This window comes from Lithobates pipiens, unplaced genomic scaffold (assembly GCF_037356315.1).
Source record: "Lithobates pipiens isolate NorthernLeopardFrog02 unplaced genomic scaffold, aLitPip1_a1.2 Scaffold_16, whole genome shotgun sequence".
Taxonomy (NCBI): domain Eukaryota; kingdom Metazoa; phylum Chordata; class Amphibia; order Anura; family Ranidae; genus Lithobates; species Lithobates pipiens.
Genome location: NW_027507748.1, coordinates 620,474,472 through 620,500,467, shown reverse-complemented (window position 1 = coordinate 620,500,467; position 25,996 = coordinate 620,474,472). Strand labels below are relative to the sequence as shown.

General features: G+C 43.7%; 1 protein-coding gene across 1 annotated transcript in view; it reads right to left on the bottom strand.

The window, feature by feature from the left end:
* Nucleotides 1-25,996, bottom strand: part of B3GLCT (beta 3-glucosyltransferase) — an 886,903-nt gene that overhangs the window by 670,043 nt on the left and 190,864 nt on the right. The window contains exon 2 of the mRNA XM_077484097.1: nucleotides 8,366-8,421. Coding sequence (XP_077340223.1) covers nucleotides 8,366-8,421 — 56 coding nt within the window. The remainder of the gene's footprint in view (nucleotides 1-8,365; nucleotides 8,422-25,996) is intronic.

Below are 25,996 nucleotides of genomic sequence, written 5' to 3'. Positions count from 1 at the left end.
CCGGAATGCCTGTGACCCAAGGCGGGGGGACTCTGCCCGGAATGCCTGTGACCCAAGGCGGGGGGACTCTGCCCGGAATGCCTGTGACCCAAGGCGGGGGGACTCTGCCCGGAATGCCTGTGACCCAAGGCGGGGGGGACTCTGCCCGGAATGCCTGTGACCCAAGGCGGGGGGGACTCTGCCCGGAATGCCTGTGACCCAAGGCGGGGGGGACTCTGCCCGGAATGCCTGTGACCCAAGGCGGGGGGGACTCTGCCCGGAATGCCTGTGACCCAAGGCGGGGGGGACTCTGCCCGGAATGCCTGTGACCCAAGGCGGGGGGGACTCTGCCCGGAATGCCTGTGACCCAAGGCGGGGGGGACTCTGCCCGGAATGCCTGTGACCCAAGGCGGGGGGGACTCTGCCCGGAATGCCTGTGACCCAAGGCGGGGGGGACTCTGCCCGGAATGCCTGTGACCCAAGGCGGGGGGACTCTGCCCGGGAATGCCTGTGACCCAAGGCGGGGGGACTCTGCCCGGAATGCCTGTGACGCAAGGCGGGGGGACTCTGCCCGGAATGCCTGTGACGCAAGGCGGGGGGACTCTGCCGGGAATGCCTGACGCAAGGCGGGGAATGCCTGACGCAAGGCGGGGAATGCCTGACGCAAGGCGGGGAATGCCTGACGCAAGGCGGGGACTCTGCCGGGAATGCCTGACGCAAGGCGGGGACTCTGCCGGGAATGCCTGACGCAAGGCGGGGACTCTGCCGGGAATGCCTGACGCAAGGCGGGGACTCTGCCGGGAATGCCTGACGCAAGGCGGGGACTCTGCCGGGAATGCCTGACGCAAGGCGGGGACTCTGCCGGGAATGCCTGACGCAAGGCGGGGACTCTGCCGGGAATGCCTGACGCAAGGCGGGGACTCTGCCGGGAATGCCTGACGCAAGGCGGGGACTCTGCCGGGAATGCCTGACGCAAGGCGGGGACTCTGCCGGGAATGCCTGACGCAAGGCGGGGACTCTGCCGGGAATGCCTGACGCAAGGCGGGGACTCTGCCGGGAATGCCTGACGCAAGGCGGGGACTCTGCCGGGAATGCCTGACGCAAGGCGGGGACTCTGCCGGGAATGCCTGACGCAAGGCGGGGACTCTGCCGGGAATGCCTGACGCAAGGCGGGGACCCTGCCGGGAATGCCTGACGCAAGGCGGGGACTCTGCCGGGGACGCCTGATGGCAGGCGGCGTGACAAGTCACACACTCAGGGCTCCCACTGATTCTGAAATATGGTGAGTTGAACTATTTCATTTTATATTACAATGTAATAATTGAAATGATGCGCTTCAATCATCCTGACACCATAACAACCATTGTACCGGGATGATTGAAGCTCTAACACCAGGTGTTTGGAGTATCTTTATCTGCCGATTGTTAAACTCTATGGAATACAGATATTGCACAACAACATCAGTAGTTTTTGCATAGTGAGTCCACCGCTCCTCTTTTGGAGAACTTGCCAGACATAGAACACGAGATGTGGAGGTGGATGGTTCAGGCCTATTATTGGAGGTACAAATCGGTAAGAGAACAGCCTCCTCTATAAGCTCAAACTGCTGCTCAGGATCACTATCAGTCCATCTTTCTCCAAGAGCCACAGTGCCAGAGAATAATTCATAAATTCTGTCAGACAATATATCGGAGTCTAACTCTGGAGAATTAGTCAGCCAGGAGTAAGATAGGCCTCAAAACATACAGCGACAGACTTTCCTAACTCTGCTCCCTTTGTGGCTTCGGGTTTCACTGTGCCAACATGCACACTACTCTCATTCACATCTGGCTTACCAGGCTCAGCAGCTTTCTCCCTGGGGGGTTCCATCATCATGGAATGCAGGTGACCTCAGGTCACTAAGGCACCTGGCTTTGTAGTAGGCATGGTTGCAGTAATAACAATTGTGGTAGGCACAGTTGCGGTAGGCACAGTTGTAGTAGTGGACACTACTGCAGGCAAAGCAACCGTGACAGCGACCACCGGAGCAGGTTCCGGTGCAGCAATAGCAACACACTTGCCCCAATCCACTTGCAACACCCATGGTGATAAGGCCGGCGAGACTACCTCCAGTAGCAGTACCCCGTAGTGGCTGCTGGTGATCCAAGGCCGGATATTAGTAGCCAGTCCTGAGCACTTGGAACACAGCAGCCCAATCGCACAGTCTCTGAGGCAAACAGACATTACTTGCCACTCTCCCATGGAGCCAAACTAAATTCCTGTGTGATTGCAGTCTGTTGCTAGGGGCAACCACCACAAAAATAACACGTTGCCCCACATTGGACGCCAGATGTAGTGCATACAACGATTTTCTGGGGGCCTGATGGTGACTACCAGAGGTAGGGAGGGCTGACATAATTCCTCAGGGTGCAGGGTATTGGGCATAGTGGGTGATGAACAAGGAAAATGGTGGTGTCAGTCACTTTTATGCTTTAAACAAGAGAGAAGTTTATTTCTCAAACAGGAAAAATGTGGGAGGAGAGGTGATGGGGCACAGGACACACCTAGTATCGATCAGCAACAGGCAGATTGGTACACTCCTTAGACAAAAATAAATATGATAAGGTAGAAAGCAGTACAGGAAAAAAGAGCCTTTAAGCTGAACCAGCACATCTGTACTTTGTAGGATAGGCTGTCTCCTCTAGCAACTGAGCTTTACCCCTAGTGTCGTACACTGTTTCCCCTGGATGAGTTTTCTTGAAGTCCTCCCAGACACTTCATAGTGTAAAGAGGGGCTAACAATGGGTCAAAGAGATTTGGTGAGGTGGTCCCATCCCTAATCAGTTATAAAGAAAAAGAAACCCCCGAATGTAGGTGGGATTTTAAATGACCACCAACACCAAACAGCAATTGACAGCATTTACAAACTTTATTAATAATTACAACGGAAATACAGAATAACACCAAAAGGGCACATAAATAGACAGTGTCTCAATGGCTTGTTTACAAATAAACAAATACATAGATCAGTATGACAAACCAATGAATAAATATTAAAAATAGTCTTCATATATCACCCACACCCGACACGTTTCTAGTTGCTGGTATCACATAACTTTCATCAGGGGTGAAGAGCACAAGACTCGATGACATATTGATATTTATGAAATGATTAATAAAAGGGTGTATACTTGAAGAACAACAACGGATACGTATAGCTTAACGATATGGGTATGTCAGCAAGATGATGCTTCAATGTGTATAAAGTGCAGGTAAATATTAACCTGTACACTTCCTCCAGATGCGTCTTACCCAAGGAATGTCCATAGACAGGGGACAGATTAAATGCACGGGTGTCCCAGGTCACATTTGTGGAAAATTCAAGCTAAAATAGCAAATATCCTTACTGCACATCAGAGTTCCTTGTCCCATCAACAAAAGGTAAACTAGGAGGAGGGCTAAAAATAAAGCCCATCAGCCTGCTCAAGGGCTTTATTTTTAGCCCTCCTCCTAGTTTACCCTTTGTTGATGGGACAAGGAAATCTGATGTGCAGTAAGGATATTTGCTATTTTAGCTTGAATTTTCCACAAATGTGACCTGGGACACCCGTGCATTTAATCTGTCCCCCGTCTATGGACATTCCTTGGGTAAGACACATCTGGAGGAAGTGTACAGGTTAATATTTACCTGCACTTTATACACATTGAAGCATCAGCTTGCTGACATACCCATATCATTAAGCTATACGTATCCGTTGTTGTTCTTCAAGTATACACCCTTTTATTAATCATTTCATAAATATCAATATGTCATCGAGTCTTGTGCTCTTCACCCCTGATGAAAGTTATGTGATACCAGCAACTAGAAACGTGTCGGGTGTGGGTGATATATGAAGACTATTTTTAATATTTATTCATTGGTTTGTCATACTGATCTATGTATTTGTTTATTTGTAAACACGCCATTGAGACACTGTCTATTTATGTGCCCTTTTGGCGTTATTCTGTATTTCCTTTGCAATTATTAATAAAGTTTGTATATGCTGTCAATTGCTGTTTGGTGGTCTTTTAAAATCCCACCTACATTCAGGGGTTTCTTTTTCTTTATCCCAGCCACTTCATAGCCTCCGACTCATGAAGAGTCCCCTCTGGTGCTTCCCTAGAACTTTAGTAGGCTTTACTCACTAGGAACTTGAACACCCGGATAGGCCGAGCAGCCGGCGGTCACCTGGATAGGCCCCAGGCTTCAGGCCAGCAGCCAGGAGCTGTTCAACGTGAATCCACCCAGACCATAGCCCTGGGCAGGAAGACTGAGATCACCTGACTTCTTCCCAATAAATAGTTTCTTCTACCATTCATAGCAGTGAATCTGATTGGCTGAGAAAAGAATGTTTATACATAACTTGAATGTACTGTAGCTCATCATACTAATGTCAAAGGCACCTACTGACAAAATGGAGAAGCCACAACTGAAGAGGATTAGAACAGAAGTAATTTGACCACTAAACACTTCAAATTAGCCAGGCTGGCTGCCACCCAGCATAACTAAACTTACCTGTAGCCCTATTCTAGGACAAGGGTGCTACATATTATGATGGCTTACACCAGTGAATTTCATTGGTATAAGGAACCATTTTTACTGAATAAAACAAATTCATTTAGTGTTTACCACAGCTAATCACATGGTACAAGTGGGCTGTGATTGGTCCTGACTGTACCATGTGATCACTGTGACCAATCATAGCTAGCAAAACGACTTTACACAATGAATGGCATGAAAGGATGGCATCCATTGTGTACAATTGTCATGTGATCTGCTGTGATTGGTCAAGGCAATCATATAGTGCCAGCAGTGTGCTGGTACACTGCTCAGTCATTGGTCACAGATCATGCCGAAGCATGGCCTATGCGCGCACATTCTGGGAGGAGGTCATAGCTGTCTGATAGCTGGCTCCAGATCTTAGCACCTGGTTGACAGCCGAAGCCAGCTGTGCCCGTCCACTCTTCAACCTAGAACTTAATTGAGTGCCAGAGGAGCAGAGCAGAGAACTGAGTGATCAGCAGTCAGGTAATCACTAGGTTCTCAGGCTTAGAGCTGCCAGGGGACAGCTGCAGTGTCAGACTGATTCTACAACATAGAAATGAGCAAAGATGTTTTTTTTTTTTTTTTTTTTTATTAACTACCCCAAACTTCAACATTAAAAGGGCTAAAACAAAGAGCATAGTGGATGTAATCCAGAGATGTACAAAAAATATTTTTATTTTATTGTGACTTGATATACAGTGCATTCAAAGAACGATAGTGTGCTGGTAAAAAGCTTCATCTACTTCTCTGCTCATCTCCTGTGGTTCTAATCTGACCTGTAAGTTTAATACTGATAACTGGACCATTAAACAGTGAAGAAGAGCACTCTAACAGATACATTAATTATAAAGGTTCAACAAGAGGTGATGCATTGAATCCTGATGGTCTGGAGCATGATGAATTTTTAGTTCACTCCAGAAAGACCCTTTAAAACAGCTGCCTGAATCAGAGACTATTTTACTCTATGTGATCAGCGAGCAAAGAACTGCTGCAGGGAATCCCTTAATAGTACAAGTGGATGCTGCCTGAACAGCATTGCATTATTCCTCCCTGGTTATTTGTTTGGTGGATGCAATTTCAATCTGATTTCTAAAGCTATTTGACCAGGGGGAGTACATCACTGCTAACATGATATTAATATAAACCGAAAATTCTCTATAGCAAGGCAAGTCGATTTTTCCTACCATGTCCAAATCTAGTATACCTTCCATCTTACTAGTGATAAGAAAAAGAAAACAAATTATTTTATAAAACATAAGGAGAGGTCGTGTGGTACAGACAGATTTTGTTTTGTGCATTTAAAGGGAAAATCTAAGCAAAACAGATTTCCCTGATTTGAGTGGATGAAATTACTCCAATGGTACCCAGCTTCTGCAAAAACTGGGATTCTCAGAGAGCAAACATCAGCCCCCTAGTGTCAGGGCTATAGCATCCTAGTCCAGAAAATGACCCATACTTTAAAGTGATTGTAAAGGCAGTAGGGTTTTTTTTTTTATCTTAATACATTCTGTGTGCAGCAGCCTCCCCTAATACTTACCGGAGGTCCCTCTAGATGTATCGATGTTGCAGGAATGTCTCGGCTGCCCGGGACTCCCCTCGTTGGCTGAAACAGCAATGCAACCCCACTGGCTCCCGTTGCTGTCAGTCAGTCAGTCAACCAATGAGGAAAGAAAGGGGCGGGGCTAGGTTATGTCTCCATGGCTGAATGGACACAGGGAGCTGTCACTGTGCTCTGGTGCCCCCATAGCAATGGGGGAACTCAACAGGAGGGAGGGGCCAGGAGAGCCGAAGAAGGACCAGAGCAGAGGAAGATCTGGACTGCTCTGTGCAAATCCACAGCACAGAGCAGGTAAGTATAACGGGTTTGCTATTTTTAACTAAAAAGCAAGACTTTACAATCACTTTAATGCACACTTAAGATTTCTGATGTGCCTCCATATGACAAATGTTGGTGAGGGAAACAGATTAATGTACTTGTTTGAAACAGGTGTATAGATTTCACGGCACACACCATGTTCAGAGGTGCATTGAGCCCACTATGTCCATATAGACACTCCAACTGAGCCCCCTGCCCACCACTGTAGCTGTCACACAGACAACAGGTCAAAGAGTTTTGTGTCAGGGATGGAGCCTGATAGGAATTTAGAGATTGGCCATTATGTCTGCTCCCCTTGTGATTAACAGCAAGCAGATCTATAGCCAATGCACAGTCCACTATTGGCTATACAATCTGCCCACTGCCAATCACAAGAAGAAAGCAGACCTGACAGTGAACTAGTGTGTCAGCTTCTCCATCAGGCTCCGTCCATTGTCCTTAGCAACTAATGACAAGTAGTGTGGGGTGAGGTGAGGTGGTGGGGTGAGCCAGGGGTAATGGCAGCAAACATGCTGCCTGCTATGCAGTGTACAGAGAAGGGCACCCTTGCTTGTCTTTGTATGTCAACTTCCTGGTGATCTTATTTATCACCAGTTTGGTTATCTACGAAGTGGAGTTTTTTTTATTTGGTACACTACTATTGCCACTTTGTAAAAGTGGTGCTATTAAGAACTACCCACATTTACCACGTGTCTGCCAAAGCTATTAAAACATGCAGCAGGAGTTTCTGAATGTGGCACAGGCCATTTTAAATTGGCATACAGCTAGAAAAGAGATACATTACATTCTCACCACAGTTCCTGTGCCTCTGAGTTTCTGTAGGAATTTTCAGCATAGGCATTAGGTTGCCTGGCATCTGTCATAACTGTGATCCACCTAGCAGAATTATCTTCTAATATCATTTGTCTTAAGGTTAAATGTCTTATTTCTTCTTTTTTTTTTTTTTAATAACCTATACAGTGTTTAATAAAGGTGCTGATGTACTGTCATATAAAAACAGTGTTAATATAGAAGGATCAATAAAATGAGCATTTTAATCAATTAGATCAGAATTCTATAACAGAGTCAGCTCTTTTTCGGTTCTGATGTGCAAAGATTATCTGTTACAATTACTCATAATATGGTAAATCATAATGTTAATCACTCATAAGGGTAGTTTTACTAAAGGCAAATAGACTGTGCACTCTGCAGGTGCATCTTCTCCAGAGCTTAGTAAATGAGGTGAAGCTTCACTTTACAAAGGATAACCAATCACATGCAAGTAAAATAAAATTGGATGATGGAAGTCAGCAAAGACCCCCCGACCCCCCCAACCCCTCCCCTGCCTCCTTTACTAAGCTCTGTAGAAAATTACCTTGCAAAGAGCACAGTCTGTTTGCCTTTAATAAATCCACCCCATCGTGTTAAATCACTGCCCCACACTAAAACCAGAAACATTAGAAAAGCATTTAATGTCTACCCTTAAAAAGGACCTACATTTTGGAAACTGTGCCCAAAAAAAGCAAGAAGAGGGCAAAGGACAAGTTGTCAGCATTGTCTGTGATCTCCCTGCAGCCAATAGCTTAGACACAGTCATCCTGGCTACCCAAGGCTGCAAAATGCTGCATCAGCATGCAAGCACCGGCTTCAGATATAGTGTATAATGGTTTACCCCATGATCCTGTGGCAAGCGATCAGATGGAAAAAACAATATTCTCTATAACTGATGCATGCAAACTATAGCAAACCCATATGTGCACCGTTGCAGAGGCGGTCAATTCCCAAGATAATTTAAAAAAAAATGTTCAGGTGGTGAAAATCCATGAAAGTCTTCACCTGTGTTTATATTTTATTTTTTCCTTTTTTATTTTTTCTCTCTTTTTTTGTGAAGAGCGTAAGTGAGGTGATGTGGGAGTTTTAACATGCAAGTTCAGTTCACAATGTAAAATATTTGCAAAGTTACTTACCAAAGTCAGTGGGGTGTTCTCTTTAGGGCTGTGTGCAGCAGTATTCCCAAGAAGCCCTATTGAATAGAAAAGGCTCAGATGTAAAATGAGGGGAACAAATAGCAGATGTACAAGAAACGGTTTTCTCAATGTAAGAAACGACTGTACTATTTCACATACAATTTTAAAACATTGCAATGCATAAACTGCAGGAAACAAAGAACATCATAGCCTTTTCTGGTGGTGCTACTGTGGTTACATGTACAGAAATGTGAACTTTAAACACCCTTTTTTTATTTATTTTTTAGCCATGTATTGCCAGTTTCTGTATTAATTAAAAGAAGTCGATCCAGCATGTAAATAGAGTATACAGCTACTTAGTAAATTCACAAGAGTTAAAGCACATATCTTCACAGTAGGCCAACAAAGAAAGTCAGTAATCTGAATCACAGAGACCTGCTAATGACCAGAGCCATGGAGCGCATACCTGGAGCATCAAGCCACATACCCCAAAAAATGAAAGCGGGATTCCGCTGCGGTTTAGTTTTTTTTTTTTACCTGTGTCACTGGTGGGCGATTCCTACCGTGTCTTAGCAGTCACAATCGGCGTGTTTTTGACCCCCGGCGTGACGATTTTATTGCAGAGGAAAACTTTTAAAAAAGCAGTCCGGCGGGTTTCCATTTTTACTGTGGGCGTCTGAAGCCCACAGGCATTTACTTCCTGTATGCGAGGACGCTGAGCTCCCAGCATCCACCGCTCCATCGGCTTTACTATGTCCCCCATGAAATCTTGGGAAATAGCTAAGAAATTTCCCAGGGACCATTGCGAGGCCGATAACCACGCCTACTCCCCTGGGAGGACAACCCGGAAGTCGGCACAAACATCACAAATATAAGGTAAGTACTGAATAATATTTTATTTCAATGTTCATTACTGTAACTATGTTACCATGCGATTTAGATAAGAAGAAGATGCAATTTTAGGTACAAAACCGCTTTAACACATTTATTTCTCCTATGTGGAAAAACATTGTTTCACCCTTAATGGACTATTCAGCTGCACCTTTTACTGCAGAGGAGGGTGCAGTTGACTTCCAATACTGCAATATTAAGGCCTCATACACACAGACGTTTTAAAAAACTGGCTGTAAAGCTAGTAACAACAACTGTAAAAAAAGCAGCGGTAAAAACACGATTTTATTAGCGTTTGATTTGGCGTCAATGCGCATTTAACATAGTTTTTAAGTGTTAACACTAAGTCGCGTTAAAAAAAAAAAAAAACATCCCTCTGCTATTTTCCACTCTCAAATTACCCACATAAACATTTTTACAACTAAAAAAACGCCGGTATAGCGTTAATGCACGTTTTTGAGCTTTTTTCGGCATCAGTGTTAAAACAGCTCTAGCACTGGAGCCTCTGAAGGCACTGGACCTTTTTTTTTTTTTGGAGCTTAAAAACGACCATGCCTGTTACAGCTCAAAAACGCCATGGTGTGTATGAGACCATTGAATAACATGGAGCTGCCTTCTTAAGCAGCAAAAAATCTCAAAAAAGCCGCTGTAAAAATGTCTGTGTGTATGAGGCCTAAATTCCTAGCCTGAAACAGGGATCTCAGCATAGCTGTCCTGGTGAACTCATCTACGCCCTCCATCTCTAGAAAGCCCAAAATACAGAGATAATGGTCTAAGGATAGTATTTTTTGAAATATTAGTATGTGTGGACCTCGGTCTGTGGTATCTATGCAAGTTTGTGTATCATCATAGCTTATAAACAAAGTCCCCACTCGTCTCTTTTACACTTGCTACAAGTTGGGTCAAATCGTTTTTTTTTTTCTTGAAGAATAAGTTCAAAGGGGTATAATAAGCCCTCAGCACAATGTAGAGTTGAGAAAGATTCTGCGACACATTCAGTAAACTCTAAATAATATGTCATTTATATGCAAGTCATGCCTTAAATATATATTTTTGTCATAATGTAAACATCCGACATCACAAAAGCATCCTCTTGCAGACTAATAGTACTGAGGAATGGGGAGAGGAAGGGGGTGTCTGACCAGGTCTATTAGGCTGCCCATACAAAGTCTATTGGACTAAAGTCTGGTATACATGGGCCAATTATCAGCCAGTTAAACAGAAACCATTACACATTCGGCCAGTGTGTACACCAGTCTGTCCGGCATCTCTTGAACGGGCATGGTGGAAAACCAGCAGCCGACCGGCATCCGATTAGCGCTCACAGCCAATGGCTGCAAGCAGTGACCAGTGTGTTCTGGTGGAAGGGGCAGTCTTTCTGTCAGAACACAATAGCTCAGCAAGGAGAATACTATACTAAAATCACATAGTTAGTATGGCTGTAGTAAAATGGCATAGTTAATATGGCTAGCTCCTCACAAGCTCCTGCGTTTCTTTTGTTTTTTTTATTTGTTCGCTGAGCCCGCTGGGATGAATGAAATAAAAAAAAAATAAACTACTAACTACCTGCGTGCATCAGGCTTAAACACCTATTTCTGCAACATGAATCGGGTTTGAACTCCAACATGGTATATTAGAAAAAAAACTCAGTTCCCAGCAAGTAATGGCACTTTTCCATCTCAGATCCCTTTTAATGTGTCAAATTGTAAACACAAGTAGTAGAGCGACCGGCATCAAGACAAAAGGCTCAGTTAACTAAGGTACAAGCCATGTGTCATTTAACATAATGATTGTTCTTTTGTTTTTTTAGCCACAAAACTGTTATTCCCAGCTCTCATTGGCATTTCTTGCTGAATATTATGGTAAATAGTGATTGAACTTAAAGTTTGCTAAGATGCTGAGCCCCACAGAGCTGAAAACTAGCATATTAGCATCTCTTTGTTGCAAGAAAAATAGGTAAGCTAATGCTTGTCATTAATTAAATTTAGTGACTTCAACAATTCCTCATTTTCAAACAACTTGTGCATTTTAATGAGTCTTTTCTTGCAATCAAAGGCTAGATATTACTTGCCTGCTGATCAATAAACCCACAATAATTAGTGTGTCTGCAATTAGACCGGACTAGCAAGTTTGCTGCATTGTGCAATTATTACGCTTAAAAAAAAAAAAATCAAGTTCATCAATTCACCTTCCTTCAGGGCAAATGTTTAAAATGGCTCCATGGCCTTTATGCAAATGCCAAGTAGATGCATGAAGTATACACCCAATTCTATCCACATACTCCCAACTATGTACCCCCACAGCCAAAAAAATGTAAACTAAAATTAGGGCTGGGGAAAAAATAAATTTAAATCTTGAATCGAGTTGAGAGGTCAAATCGATTCAAAATGTCAGCAAATCGATTTTTTGGGGGGTTTTTTTCCACCAGGACCGGCGCTGACGCTGCATCAGTCCTGAGGTGCTGCGGGAAGGAGATTTTCGGCGAGGCCGCGGCTTCGGCCTAGTCCGAGAAGCCGGACGCCGCGGAATACGCCGAAGCTGCGGCCTCGCCTAATAACTCCTGCCCGCAGCACCTGAGGACCGGCGCGGTGTCCATCAAAAAAAAAAAACTTGATTCAAATCGTGATTTTTTTTTTTTAGAAAATCGCCCAGCTCTAACTAAAATCTTAAGATTTACTGCTACTAATCTCAAATTCACTTCAATAGGTACATTTTGAAACTGGGCAATGAGGGATCAGAATTAGGTACCACATCCCATTAAATAAATGAGAACAATTGGTAAAGGACAAGCGGTACTTCAGTGTATGGGGGAGTGACTCATTCCGCTTCCTTCCGTGTGACAGCAACACTGCTGCTTGGTGACTGCCAGTCAGGCACCTACTTTTGTTATGCAGTGTGTGTGTGTATATATATATATATATATATATATATATATATATATATATATATATATATACATACATATACATACACACACACACACACTATCTCACAAAAGTGAGTACACCCCTCACATTTTTGTAAATATTTGATTCCATCTTTTCATGTGACAACACTGAAGAAATGACACTTTGCTACAATGTAAAGTAGTGAGTGTACAGCTTGTATAGCAGTGTAAATTTGCTCTCAAAATAACAACACACAGTCATTAAAAGGGAAGTAAACCCTTCCAAACAACTTGGACCTATAGGTAAGCCTAGATTAAGGCTTACCTGTAGGTCCAAGCAATATCTCCTAAACCTATATGGTTTAGGAGATATTTGCCCGAAAATGGGCACCGCTGTCTACGGCGCATGCGCCGTAGACAGCGGCGCGCAGGCGCACTAAATGCGGCAAATCCAAGAATGGATTTGCCAAATTTGTCGACTCCCGTGCGCATGCGCGGGAGTGACGTCATCGCGGCTTCGCCGTATGACAGCAACGGAGCTGCGAGGCGCGACTCCCGTGCGCATGCGCGGGAGTGACGTCATCGCGGTTGCGCCGCTGTCATTGGTCGGAGCTGCGAGACGCCACCAGCAAGATGGACGCGGCGGACTACAGGGATCAGCGGCGACTTCGCTGGCTCCTGTGTCAGGTAAGTGACACATAATGAGCTACTATGCGATGCATAGTAGTCCATTATGCTTTACCTTTGCAGGGAAAAAAAGAGGAAGTAAACCCATCAGGGTTTACTTCCTCTTTAATGTCTAAACATTGCTGTGACCATCCACACTGTTACTAGTGAGGCTCTTAACCTGTTTAAAAGTAAGTAGCTTTCCTTTCTTTCCCATTTCAGCAGGGAAGTTGCCTGTTGTGGGTGTGTAACCTCTCACAATCCTTTTGGCTTTTTTTCCAGGGGTTTATCATTGAGAAAACAAGTTTTTCCATCCTCACTGGTTAAAGACGTGTCGTGCTGACACTGGGCTGAGGAACAGTGGTAAACTGAAAGTGGTAAACTCTCAGGTTAGAGCGATCGGATTGCTGATTATAATCAAAGTAAAACATGTATTTGTTTCATTAGTAAAAACCTGATTCTCATTTAAATTATATTATAAATGGCATAATTACCCTGTAAATTTGCTGGCATCAGAGGAGGTTTATATACGGGAAAGAATTGAAACATTGATCGATCGATTCATTAAAACTCCTTGAAACACTAGGTTAGGCTCAAATCAATTTAGATAGGACCAGAATGGAAGTTAGATATAGTTAATGATCTATTTATGTGTGTAATTTCACAGGTGCTGCTACATGGCAATGCTTTTTTTTTTCCTCTCATTTGGCATAGACGTGCCCCATAAAACCTCTTGATGGGTCCAGGAGATCATTTGGAACCAAGATCATTTTGAAAGGGTGAGAGTGTATCCATCAGATAATCTCAATGTGATGCTGATACTATAAATGTATTATTAGGCACCACTACTGGGTCCCTACATGAATGTATTGTCAATTATTAGGCTACTTTCACACTGGGGCACTGGCGGTAAAGCGGCGCTATATTTAGTGGCACTTTACTGTCATTTTAATGCGGCCGATAGCAGGGCAGGTTTCACCCCCGCTAGCAGCCGAAAAAGGGTTAAAACTGCCCGCAAAACGGCGCTTTGTAGGCGAGTTTGCAGCGCTGCCCCATTGTTTTCTATGGGAAGGGGCGCTTTAGGAGTGGTAAATACAGCGCTCCAAAGATGCGGCTTGCAGGACTTTTTTGTCCGTACTGCAAGCGCACCGCTCCAGTGTGAGAGACAGCAACGGCTGTTTCAGGGCGCTTTGCAGGCGCTATTTTTAGGGCTGTAGCGCCTGCAAAGCGTCCCAGTGTGAAAGGGGCCTTAAAGATACAACACCGATTTTATATTTTTCTGTTTTAGTGGCAAATATTAAGTAACAAGGTTTTACAAAAGCTCCAGAAGAAGCCACGTTTGTGGTGAAACATGTAGAGGCAATCACACTTTTGTACCTTGACCATTGGGTCGATAAAATCAGACGGACTTTAGATTTAAAACATGTTTCAAATCTTTCCGATGGACTCGAGTCCGGTCGAAAAAAATCCCGTTCATCCGAATGCTAGTCCGATGGACGAAAACCGACGCTAGGGCAGCTATTGGCTATGAACTTCCTTATTCTAGTCCGATCGTACGTCATCAAGGTCGAAGCCGACGAACTTTGGTGTGATTGTGTGTGGCCAAGTCCGTTCGTTCAGAAAGTCCATCAGAACTCCACTGAAAAGTCAGTTGCGAAGACCGTGGGACCTAGTCTGCCGAAAACTCTGGTAGTGTGTACACGACATTAGAGAACCAGGCCGTCGTCTATTTCTCCCGGAGTAGAGGTTTGTTCGGCCCAACTTGGATCCTATATGTGATCTGTGTGTACATGTTAAAGCTTTTCAATAACAATGTTTGAACAAGAAAATAAATTGGCCACATTGGCCACCTGACCACTGTAATGGAAGAACACCTGCAAACGTTTGATGCCTCTAAATGCATAAGGGACATTAAGCATTTTTTCTGCTTACAATCTTCTCTTCTGATCGTGACTTTGAAGGGGGGGTTCTGCCTCTAAACGCTCTAGCCACTAAACACCTAGGCGTGCATGGACACATTATCCAACATGGCTCTAACATGGAGTTTAAAAAGAAGCTGAAACACCTGTAATTCAAGTGTTTTTGAGATCAAGTGTGCATGAGCCCTTCAAAGCATAAGCAACCGAGAAATATCCAATCCACCCATAGCATCATGACATATGGAAGTCATATCTGTTCAATGTGAAATTCCAAATTCTATGGATGTTTTTATCTACCAAGTACCACAAAGGCCCTGCTTTTGAATGTCCATAAACCACAGAGTAAGTTGCCAAATGTTTTCAAACATTTTTGAAAATATAATACCCTAAATGCTTACAATGTGCAGAACTAAAAGGTAATGGGTTGTTGCAGATGTTGTACACAAAACTGCCAATATGCGTATCAATCTCCAATTAATAATAGCATTGGCTTGAACACTGGGAATCCACAAAGATCTGGCGTTTTTTTTTTTTTATTATTCCACAAGATGCCTAGTAACATCAAGTCCCACAATGAGAACCATATATGTGCTTGCAACAAAACAGTCTTCTCATGGTAAACAAACCAATCTTCTGATAGAAATCAAAGCTTCTGTAATAGCACACTAGCATAGCTCCCAACTGTCCTCGATTTTGAGGGACTGTCCCTGATTTGGAGCAATGACCCTCTGTCCCTCTTCCCTCCTCATGTGTCCCTAATTTTGGTCCGATCTATATAGTTATATATAAAATGCACTTTTTATCTTTCAAAAATTGTTTCCCAGTGCTAAACCTTTCATCCACATTCTAAATTGCTGCATTTTTTTTCAATGTTAAAAGCCAATATAAAGGAATAGTAGTGGTAAAACAAGCTCTTCTGGATTTAATTAACCTTTTTTTGTTATTTCCCCTTTAAGGGGGCGTGGCAAAGGGGCGTGCCCTATGCCTACATACGTTTGCTAGTAGGTGTCCCTCAATCCCATCTCAAAATGTTGGAAGGTTTGCACTAGGCACTTTAATTAAATCATACGAGGCCTCATGCTGTTGTACAAACATATTTCTATAGGTTCCATTCTTTTCTATAAACACAGTCCCACACTGCAAATACTCCCCCTTTCCCTGGAATGGAGTCTAGCTTCTCTTTCTATGGACCACAGAGCCTGTTCTTATATACAGTACTTGTCTATACTTAGGTTTCCTCTTCCACCTTTTCACTAACAGGGCCATTGGTTGCTGCATTAAAATGGTTCTAAAGGATGAAGTTTTTTTACCTTCATGAATTCTAAGCATGAAGGTAAACCTTCAGTGTTTTTACTCACCTGAGCCTGATCCCAATCCAGCGATGTGCACAAGACCAGATGTTCTTCCAGGCCTCTCCCTGCTCATTGGCTGAGACACAGCAGCAGGAGCTATTGGCTGTTGTCAATCACAGCCAGTGAGGAAGAAGTGGGGGGCGCACTAAGTGTCTCATAGACACACAGAGGTGGCTGGGGAGCGGGCATGCAGCTTGCTGTGGGGGAACCCAACAGGAGGGAGGGGCCAGGAGCGCTCATGGGGGACCCGAGAAGAGGAGGATTTGGGCTGCTCTGTGCAAAACCACGGGGCAGCACAGTCGTCTCTGGTTCAAATCCCAACCACGACACTACCTGCCTGGAGTTTGCATGTTCTCCCTGTGCCTGCGTGGGTTTCCTCCGGGTACTCCGGTTTCCTCCCATAGTCCAAAGACATGCTTTTCTTAATTGGCTTCTGTCCAAAATAAATTGGCCCTAATGTATAGGTGTGGGTTGGGGACCTTGGATTGTAGGCTCCTTGGGGGTGGGGACCAATGTGTGTGTGTGTGTGTGTGTGTAGCACTGTATAAAAATTTACGGTGCTATATGGGTACTCTAAATAAATAATAATAGATGTGAATCTTGATGGGACACAATGTATAGGAGTTGTGGACATGCACTCGCACTCACTCAGGAACTGGATGGACTGGTGTCTTTATTCAACCTTACTAACTATGTAACAGAGCAGGTAAGTATAACAAGGCAAATTTAAAAAAAATCAAAATAAACACTTTAAGTCTATTATACCTGTTATGAGTTCATGTCCTCTTATACAGTTTGGGTTGTATTGTCATCTTTTTTGACTTAGGATGATTCAACAATTGTGTACTCTATCTTGCTGTACTTAAACATAAAAAAATGTATTTAAAAACAAAACAAACATTAATGTCTAAAAATGGATATGGCGCAATAGCCCTTCTCCAAAGACCATTGACACAGTGCTCCTGGCCAGTGGGTACTACAAGAAGTCCAATGTTAGCGTGCGCTAAAAAAAAAAAAAAAAACATTTATATACACACACACACACACACACACACACACACACACACACACACACACACACACACACACACACACACACATATATATATATATATATATATATATATATATATATACATACATACATACATACATACACACACATATACACAATATATATATATATATACACACACACACATATATACATATACACACACTATATATATATATATGTTTTTCAGAGTAAAGGGGGCTGAATACAAATACACGCAACACTTTTCACTTATATATTTGTGAACATTTTTGAAAAACATTTATCATTTTCCTTCCCCTTCACAATTATGTGCCACTTTGTGTTGGTCTAACACAAAATTAATCCCAATAAAATACATTTAGGTTTTTGGTTGTAACATGCCAAAATTTGGAAAATCTCAAGGGGTATGAATACTTTTTCAAGGCATTGTACATATGTATATTCAGTTTAATTCTTTGGGTAAGGTCTGCCCTGACTGAAAATATTATCTAGGATTAGCAGTCTAATGTAAAATTGTGTATTTAGGAGGAGATCTGTAAGCCCCACCCTTCCCTGACAGACTATAAGACCCCTTTCACACTGGGGCACTTTGTAGGCACTACATCGCTAAACATAGCACCTGCAAAGCGCCCTGAAAGAGCCGCTGCTCTGTCTTTCACATTGGAGCAGTACGCTGGCAGGACGGTAAAAAAAAGTCCTGCTAGCAGCATCTTTTGTGCGGTGAAGAAGTGGTGTACACACTGCTCCTTCACTGTTCCTGCCCATTGAAAGCAATGGGGCAGCGCGGCTATACCACCAGCAAAGCGCTGCTGGAGCAGGGCTTTGCGGTGGTTTTAACTAGGGATGCACCGAATGGGTTTTTTGGTGCCGAAACCAATACCGAAAATAAATCTTCCTTGATCCCGAAAACCAAAACCGATACCGAAACAGCACCGATACCGAAATTGACTATTTTTAAAAAAATATTTTTATACAGGAGATGGTCAGAGACTGGGGACATGCTACAGGAGATGGCCAGAGACTGCAGGCATGCTACAGGAGATGGTCAGAGACTGCAGGCATGCTACAGGAGATGGTCAGAGACTGTAGGCATGCTACAGGAGATGGCCAGAGACTGCAGGCATGCTACAGGAGATGGTCAGAGACTGCAGGCATGCTACAGGAGATGGTCAGAGACTGCAGGCATGCTACAGGAGATGGCCAGAGACTGCAGGCATGCTACAGGAGCTGGTCAGAGACTGCAGGCATGCTACAGGAGCTGGTCAGAGACTGCAGGCATGCTACAGGAGCTGGTCAGAGACTGCAGGCATGCTACAGGAGCTGGTCAGAGACTGCAGGCATGCTACAGGAGATGGTCAGAGACTGCAGGCATGCTACATGAGATGGTCAGAGACTGCAGGCATACTACAGGAGATGGTCAGAGACTGCAGGCATGCTACAGGAGATGGTCAGAGACTGCAGGCATGCTACAGGAGCTGGTCAGAGATTGCGGACATGCTACAGGAGATCAATGCAGCCTCACTGTGCCCAGCAGCCTACCAGTGCCCGCCATGTAGCCTGCCTGTGCCTCACCAGTGCATATAAGCATACACATATAAAAACGCGCACACACACACATATATATATATACATACATACATACATACATACAACACACATACACACTTAACACACATACATATAAACATGCACATATATCACACACATATACATATGATATATATATATATATATACATATACATACACACACACACAAACATGCACACATATCACACACACACACACACACACATACAACACACCCAACACACAGGCATACAAACATATCTATAAACAGTCTTTTTTTTTTAATTGCCAGCTGCAGCTCTGTACATTAATCTCCATGCTGGGTACGGCACTCTAGGGGGAGGCAGAGAGCGCAGCACACACTGCTAGACGCCTCTCCTTTGGTTTAACTTTCACAGTAAACATTGTGCCCAGCTCCTGTACAGCCGATTTACACATAGGCTGAGGAGACATATGCAGCCACCGCTGTGGAGAGGGGGACTTTAGAGCGAGATCCCACAGGCTGACTGCAGCCAAGCCCCGCAAGCCCCGCCCCGTTTTCGGCACCAGTATCGGCGGAAATTCTCTTTAGGCTTTTTGCCGAAAGGGCCATTTTCGGCCGATATGTTTCGGCAGCCGAAATTTCGGTGCATGCCTAGTTTTAACCCTTTCTCAGCCGCTAGCAGGGGGTAAAACCACCCCACTAGCAGCCGAATACCGCCGCTAAAACGATGGTAGATCAGCGCTTATAATAGCGCCGTTTTACCACCGGTGCCCACACCGCCCCACTGTGAAAGGGTCCTAAGTTCATCTGACAGAAATAGGAAGGACCAACACACATGAGGAAGCTTGGTTGGTTGAGTACAGACCCCACACAGCATGCAGACACAAAAATGCCAGCTAAGGCAATGTGTTTCCAATCTCTGCATTTTAGTGCATCTGGGAGGCACAGGTGTAGCGTTCAGTCCCATAGCTTGTCAAAGTCTATGGTAGGCTGAAATAAGCAGCAGCTGGACAGGGATAAATGTTGTACTGAATGATATTTGCATGTAGGACCCTATGCATTCAGGTATGTATACAGCACTGTATTGCCATTTTTCCATTCAGGTATGTATGCCTGGATTGTAGGTATTCTTAAACACCTGAACACAGGGGAGTACCACTCCATGCAGCATTTGGCCCCATTCAGCCACAGTGCAGGGCAGGATGCTGCACTTGTGCCTCCAGATCACATTATAATTTCAGATTGGATGCAAACGGGTCAAATGCCTAGTAAGCAATAGCCTAACTGCAGTAGTTTATAAAACAAAAAAAGAACATGAAATAAAAGTAAAAGTCACATTGAAAAATTACTTTCAGGTAACTGCTGCAACAATGACTGTAATTGTGAGCTTACCGTACTAAAAATATAGTTTTCACATGAACTGTTTAAGTGCTATGAAGTGCTGGTCTGAAAAAAAAATGTGAACACTTTCCCCATGTTGATATTAAAAGAAGAACAGCCCTTCGCGCACCTGAAATACTTTTCACTTATGCGAAAAATCGATAAAACAGCCTCACTTATATAAAACTAAAAATATATAAAGAATGTATTGCTCGCACGTTTCCCCTGAACAGGGACCATCAACTTTGGAGAAATTTTTTGTTCACCCACTTCCCTAGCCTCTCATTTACTCTCACAGATTCACTGATGAGTCTTTTGAGTAATAATTTAATTTCTACACAGATGTTTTATCAGCTGCACAAACCGAAATCTGCATTTTGCTCCTCAGAAACGATAATTAACTAGGAAGTTGGAGGGGCAGTAGTCAGTTATTTACAAATACACACGTTCAGAAAATGTGCAGAATGTAGAGAGGCAGTGCAGGCAGAATACAAATTAAGACATATTAAGCTTCCCTACATATGTTTTTATGGAAAATAGCAACAGAAACAAAGCAAATTAACGTCTTAAACCTAAACATTGTCCATAAACAACATTAGCATTTCAGCTGGGGAGCCAAGCCAAGTATTTTATATATATAAAAAAAAAAAAAAAAAAAAACACACAATCTGTCCACACATTTCCAACCCTGGATGGATTTTGTATTTCTTTAAACAAATGTAATCTATATTTAAACTTATATTGGGCACTAGAAAATTTAGTGTGGAATGTACAAAATCAAGAATACCACATTTCCATGGCTCCACTGCTTAAAAAAATCCATTGTTTGGCACTCAGTTCAGCTTCCCACAATCCAGGAACCAACTCCAAAAAGCTATACGCCAGTCCAACGGCTTCCTCCGAGAGGCCAAATATACACTACATCCCATTATTCCATCCTCTTCCCTCCAGAGACGAAATATACACTACATCTCATTATTCCATCCTCTTCCCTCCAGAGACGAAATATACACTACATCTCATTATTCCATCCTCTTCCCTCCAGAGACGAAATATACACTACATCTCATTATTCCATCCTCTTCCCTCCAGAGACGAAATATACATTACATCTCATTATTCCATCCTCTTCCCTCCAGAGACAAAATATACACTACATCTCACCATTCCATCCTCTTCCCTCCAGAGACGAAATATACACTACATCCCATTATTCCATCCTCTTCACTCCAGAGACGAAATATACACTACATCTCATTATTCCATCCTCTTCACTCCAGAGACGAAATATACACTACATCTCATTATTCCATCCTCTTCCCTCCAGAGACGAAATATACACTACATCTCACCATTCCATCCTCTTCCCTCCAGAGACGAAATATACACTACATCTCATTATTCCATCCTCTTCCCTCCAGAGACAAAATATACACTACATCTCACCATTCCATCCTCTTCCCTCCAGAGACGAAATATACACTACATCTCACCATTCCATCCTCTTCCCTCCAGAGACGAAATATACACTACATCTCATTATTCCATCCTCTTCCCTCCAGAGACGAAATATACACTACATCTCACCATTCCATCCTCTTCCCTCCAGAGACGAAATATACACTACATCTCATTATTCCATCCTCTTCACTCCAGAGAGGAAATATACACTACATCTCATTATTCCATCCTCTTCCCTCCAGAGACGAAATATACACTACATCTCACCATTCCATCCTCTTCCCTCCAGAGACGAAATATACACTACATCTCATTATTCCATCCTCTTCACTCCAGAGACGAAAAATATACACTACATCTCATTATTCCATCCTCTTCACTCCAGAGACGAAATATACACTACATCTCACCATTCCATCCTCTTCCCTCCAGAGACGAAATATACACTACATCTCATTATTCCATCCTCTTCACTCCAGAGACGAAATATACACTACATCTCATTATTCCATCCTCTTCCCTCCAGAGACGAAATATCCACTACATCTCACCATTCCATCCTCTTCCCTCCAGAGACGAAATATACACTACATCTCACCATTCCATCCTCTTCCCTCCAGAGACGAAATATACACTACATCTCACCATTCCATCCTCTTCCCTCCAGAGACGAAATATACACTACATCCCATTATTCCATCCTCTTCCCTCCAGAGACGAAATATACATTACATCTCATTATTCCATCCTCTTGCCTCCAGGGGCCAAATATACACTACATCTCACTATTCTATCCTCTTCCCTCCAGAGACTAAATATATGTAGAGCTGGGGTCCTATCACATAGTGTCCCCCATCGGATAGTGTTCGCTGTGTATTGCGCATGCGCAGTACACAGGACACACAGATTCCAAAAATAGCCGAAGATGAACGGCGCCTGTGCCGTGAGTCCAGGTTCTAGCCCCACGATCCAAGTGGACATAGAGTCAGAATAAAAAGAGCAGAGCACAGCGAGGCCGTGCCCGAATCGTGGCCCTCTAATATTTGCAGCCCTATGTCCACTTGGATGGTGGGGCTACGACCTCGACTCACGGCGCAGGCACCGTTCATCTTTGGAGATTTTCCGAATCTACTTCTGATCCGTACTGCACAATCACTGTGCATGTGCAGTACGGGGCAGACACTATGCGATGGACGGACGCAATATGGCAGAACACCAGTACTCCTGAAGAGTACGCGCTATGTCTGTAAATTTAGTTTTTCTCAAGACTATAGTTGAGTCTTGGGGTTAATTGTTCTAAATTGTGGTTTTGCCATCAGTTTGGCTGGGCTGTACTAATGTTCTGCCTGGTCATAGGTGAAGGTAGCACCTTTGACAGGCATTGGAACACAGTCTGGTTGGACGCATTGGGTACCAATCTCTCTCTCGGAGCCAATCATGGCTGCGTTGTCTCGCTGTGTATTCCGGGAGAAGGTACTTAAGGTGCTAGTCACGTGATTCTGGGTTCGGGTCCAGAAGTATGTTCTGACTCCATGGTCCTGGTCCTCCTGACCAGCCCCCAGAGGCCCTCACGGCCTGGGGTGCGGATCCATCCATTTCAGATTCTTGGAACTGGCTAGTCCGAGGCACAGTAACTGGAAGGAGGATTCTAAAGTGGTCTGGTGCCATCTCGTATTTTGGAGAGGCCCAGCAACTCGTCATGCAACTGGAGGACTCTTCAGAAGAGGGCCACGCACGAGGCTGGCTGCTCGGTAAGAGCCTGGATGCTGAGCTGTATGGACACGAATTGAATAAACATTTCTAAAAGTTTGCAACCAAGTCTGTGGCAGAGACTTTGCTAAGTTTGAGTCATGTGTCAGCTGCTAAATCCATAAACCAGGATTTATCGACGGTGGAAATATCCAGTTGCAAGTGGCTATTCCCTGGATTACCTAGAGAGAGGCATTTATTAAAATGGTTATAAACCCTTACAAACCCCTTTGACCTATAGGTAAGCCTAGATTAAGGCTTACCTGTAGGTCCAAGAAATATCTCCTAAACCTATACGGTTTAGGAGATATTTACCCGAAGACAGGCACCACTGTCTATGGCGCATGGCGCGCAGGCGCACTGGGCAGGCCGCAGATCGCGTCGATATGCCGTGAGTGTCGGCTCCCGTGAGCATGCGCCGGAGTGACATCATCGCGGCTCCGGTGAATCACAGCGCCGGAGCAGCGAGACCCGGAAGTCGCTCCGGGATACATGGCAGCGCAGAAGAGGAAGACGGAGGACCGCTTCGGGGGCTTCGTTCTCAGGTAAGTTATTCATAATGAGCTAGTATGCTATGCATACTAGCTCATTATGCCTTTGCCTTACAGAGTGTGTTTTTTTTGCCTTTACTTCTTCTTTAAGTTTCAGCAGTTTCAAAGTGCCTGAGCTTCCATACCTATACCCTCTATTCCCAACTGAGAGACTGTTTCTGTTTAGCGGTTTAAGCAAATAAAAATTCCAAAAGGAATTCAAGTGTCGGTCTCTGCAGTTATTGGGCCATCAACCTTGGGGATCCCTGGACAAGAATGGTGAGCTACAAGGCAGAGGAGGTAAATGGTAAGCCCAAGAAAACCAGCGCCCCTTCGGGGGTTAGTGCTACATATACATCTCATTATTCCATCTTCTTTCCACCTGGGGCCAAATATACACTACATCTCATCCTGATGACTAAGGCCCTTTTCCTCTGATCACTCAGTTTGGTCAGGCGGCCTGCTCTAGAAAGAGTCCTGGTGCTTCCAAGCTTCTTCCATTTATGGATGATGGAGGCCACTGAGCTCTATACACTACATTATTCCATCCTCTTCCCTCCAGAGGCCAAAAACACATTACATCTCATGATTCCATCCTCTTCCCTCCAGAGACTAAATATACACTACATCTCATTCTATCCTCTTCCCCCCCAGAGGACAAATATACACCACATCTCATGGAAGCCACTGTGCACATCGGGACCTTCAATGCTGCAGAACTTTTTCTGTACCCTTCCCCAGATCTGTGCTTCAATACAATCCTGTCTCTGAGGTCTACAGACAATTCCGTGGACTTCATGGCTTGGTTTGTGCTCTGACATGCACTGTTAGTGGTGGGACCTTATATTGACTGGTGTGTGCCTTTCCACAGCATGTCCAATCAACTGAATTTACCACAGCTGGACTCTAATCAAGTTGTAGAAACATCTCAAGGATGATCAGTGGATGCAGGATGCACCTGAGCTTAATTTTGAGTGTCACGGCAAAGGCTGGTAATGCTTATTTACATGTGATTTTTAAATTTACATAGATTTGTAAAGATTTCAAACAAACTTCTTTCCCGTTGTCATTAGGGGGTATTGTTTGTAAAATTTTTAGGAAAATAATGAAATTGAATCCATTATGAAATAAGGCTCTAACATTACAAAATGTGGAAAAAGTGAACCACTGTGAATACTTTCCAGGTGCACTGTATACAAACTACTTCTCATTGCTCCCATCCCCTCCAGCAGTCATATATACACTAGTCTCTTCAATGACCACATAAACTCTATTTCCCACTCCCACTTTTTCTTGGCTTCTTTGCATAATAAGCTATGCCCATCCCCAGACCTTTCACTCACCTACTTTCTGAACAATCCAAAACAAAAAGTCAGAAGCAGCTCTGTTCTAGCAAGCATAAGATATAGGGCTAGCACCAATGTGGAGGAACAATATAAAAGAGCTGCTTATCATTAAAGTCACACTAACATGAAGCATTGCAGGGCTAGGATCATGTTGGTGACATAGAAATTCAGCTCTGTATATGCTTAATAGGGATCTTAGAACATCCCAGTTACTAGAAATGGGAGCTGCATTTGCCACAATAGGCATTTGTTCAGATCTGGTTTGAAAGGGTATTGGTGAGTTTTTAAGGCAAAAATATGTGTTTACAAAGGGTTCCATCTGGAGTGCTGTTAACATTTCACCAGTGGTAACCAGAGCTCAAACACTATGAAAAACACAAGTAAGGAGCAGGTGAGAACCGATCACATGACCCACGTCCTCCAAAAGTCTTACAGAAGGGGTGCAAACGGACAGCAAATAATTCGTGTGCACTGCCTTTATTAAAATATTGCAAAACATCAGCCTTTCATGATTCAGATGATAAAAATGTACTGGATTACAAAAAGATATTAACCACTTTCAGACCGGACCAATTTGCTGGTCAAAGACCAGACCACTTTTTGCGATTCGGCACTGCGTCGCTTTAACTGACAATTGCGCGGTCGTGCGACGTGGCTCCCAAACAAAATTAACGTCCTTTTTTTCCCACAAATAGAGCTTTCTTTTGGTGGTATTTGATCACCCCTGCGGTTTTTATTTTTTGCGCTATAAACAAAAATAGAGCGATAATTTTGAAAAAAAACACATTATTTTTTACTTTTTGTAATAATAAATATCCCCCAAAAATATATAAAAAAAACATTTTTTTCCCTCAGTTTAGGCC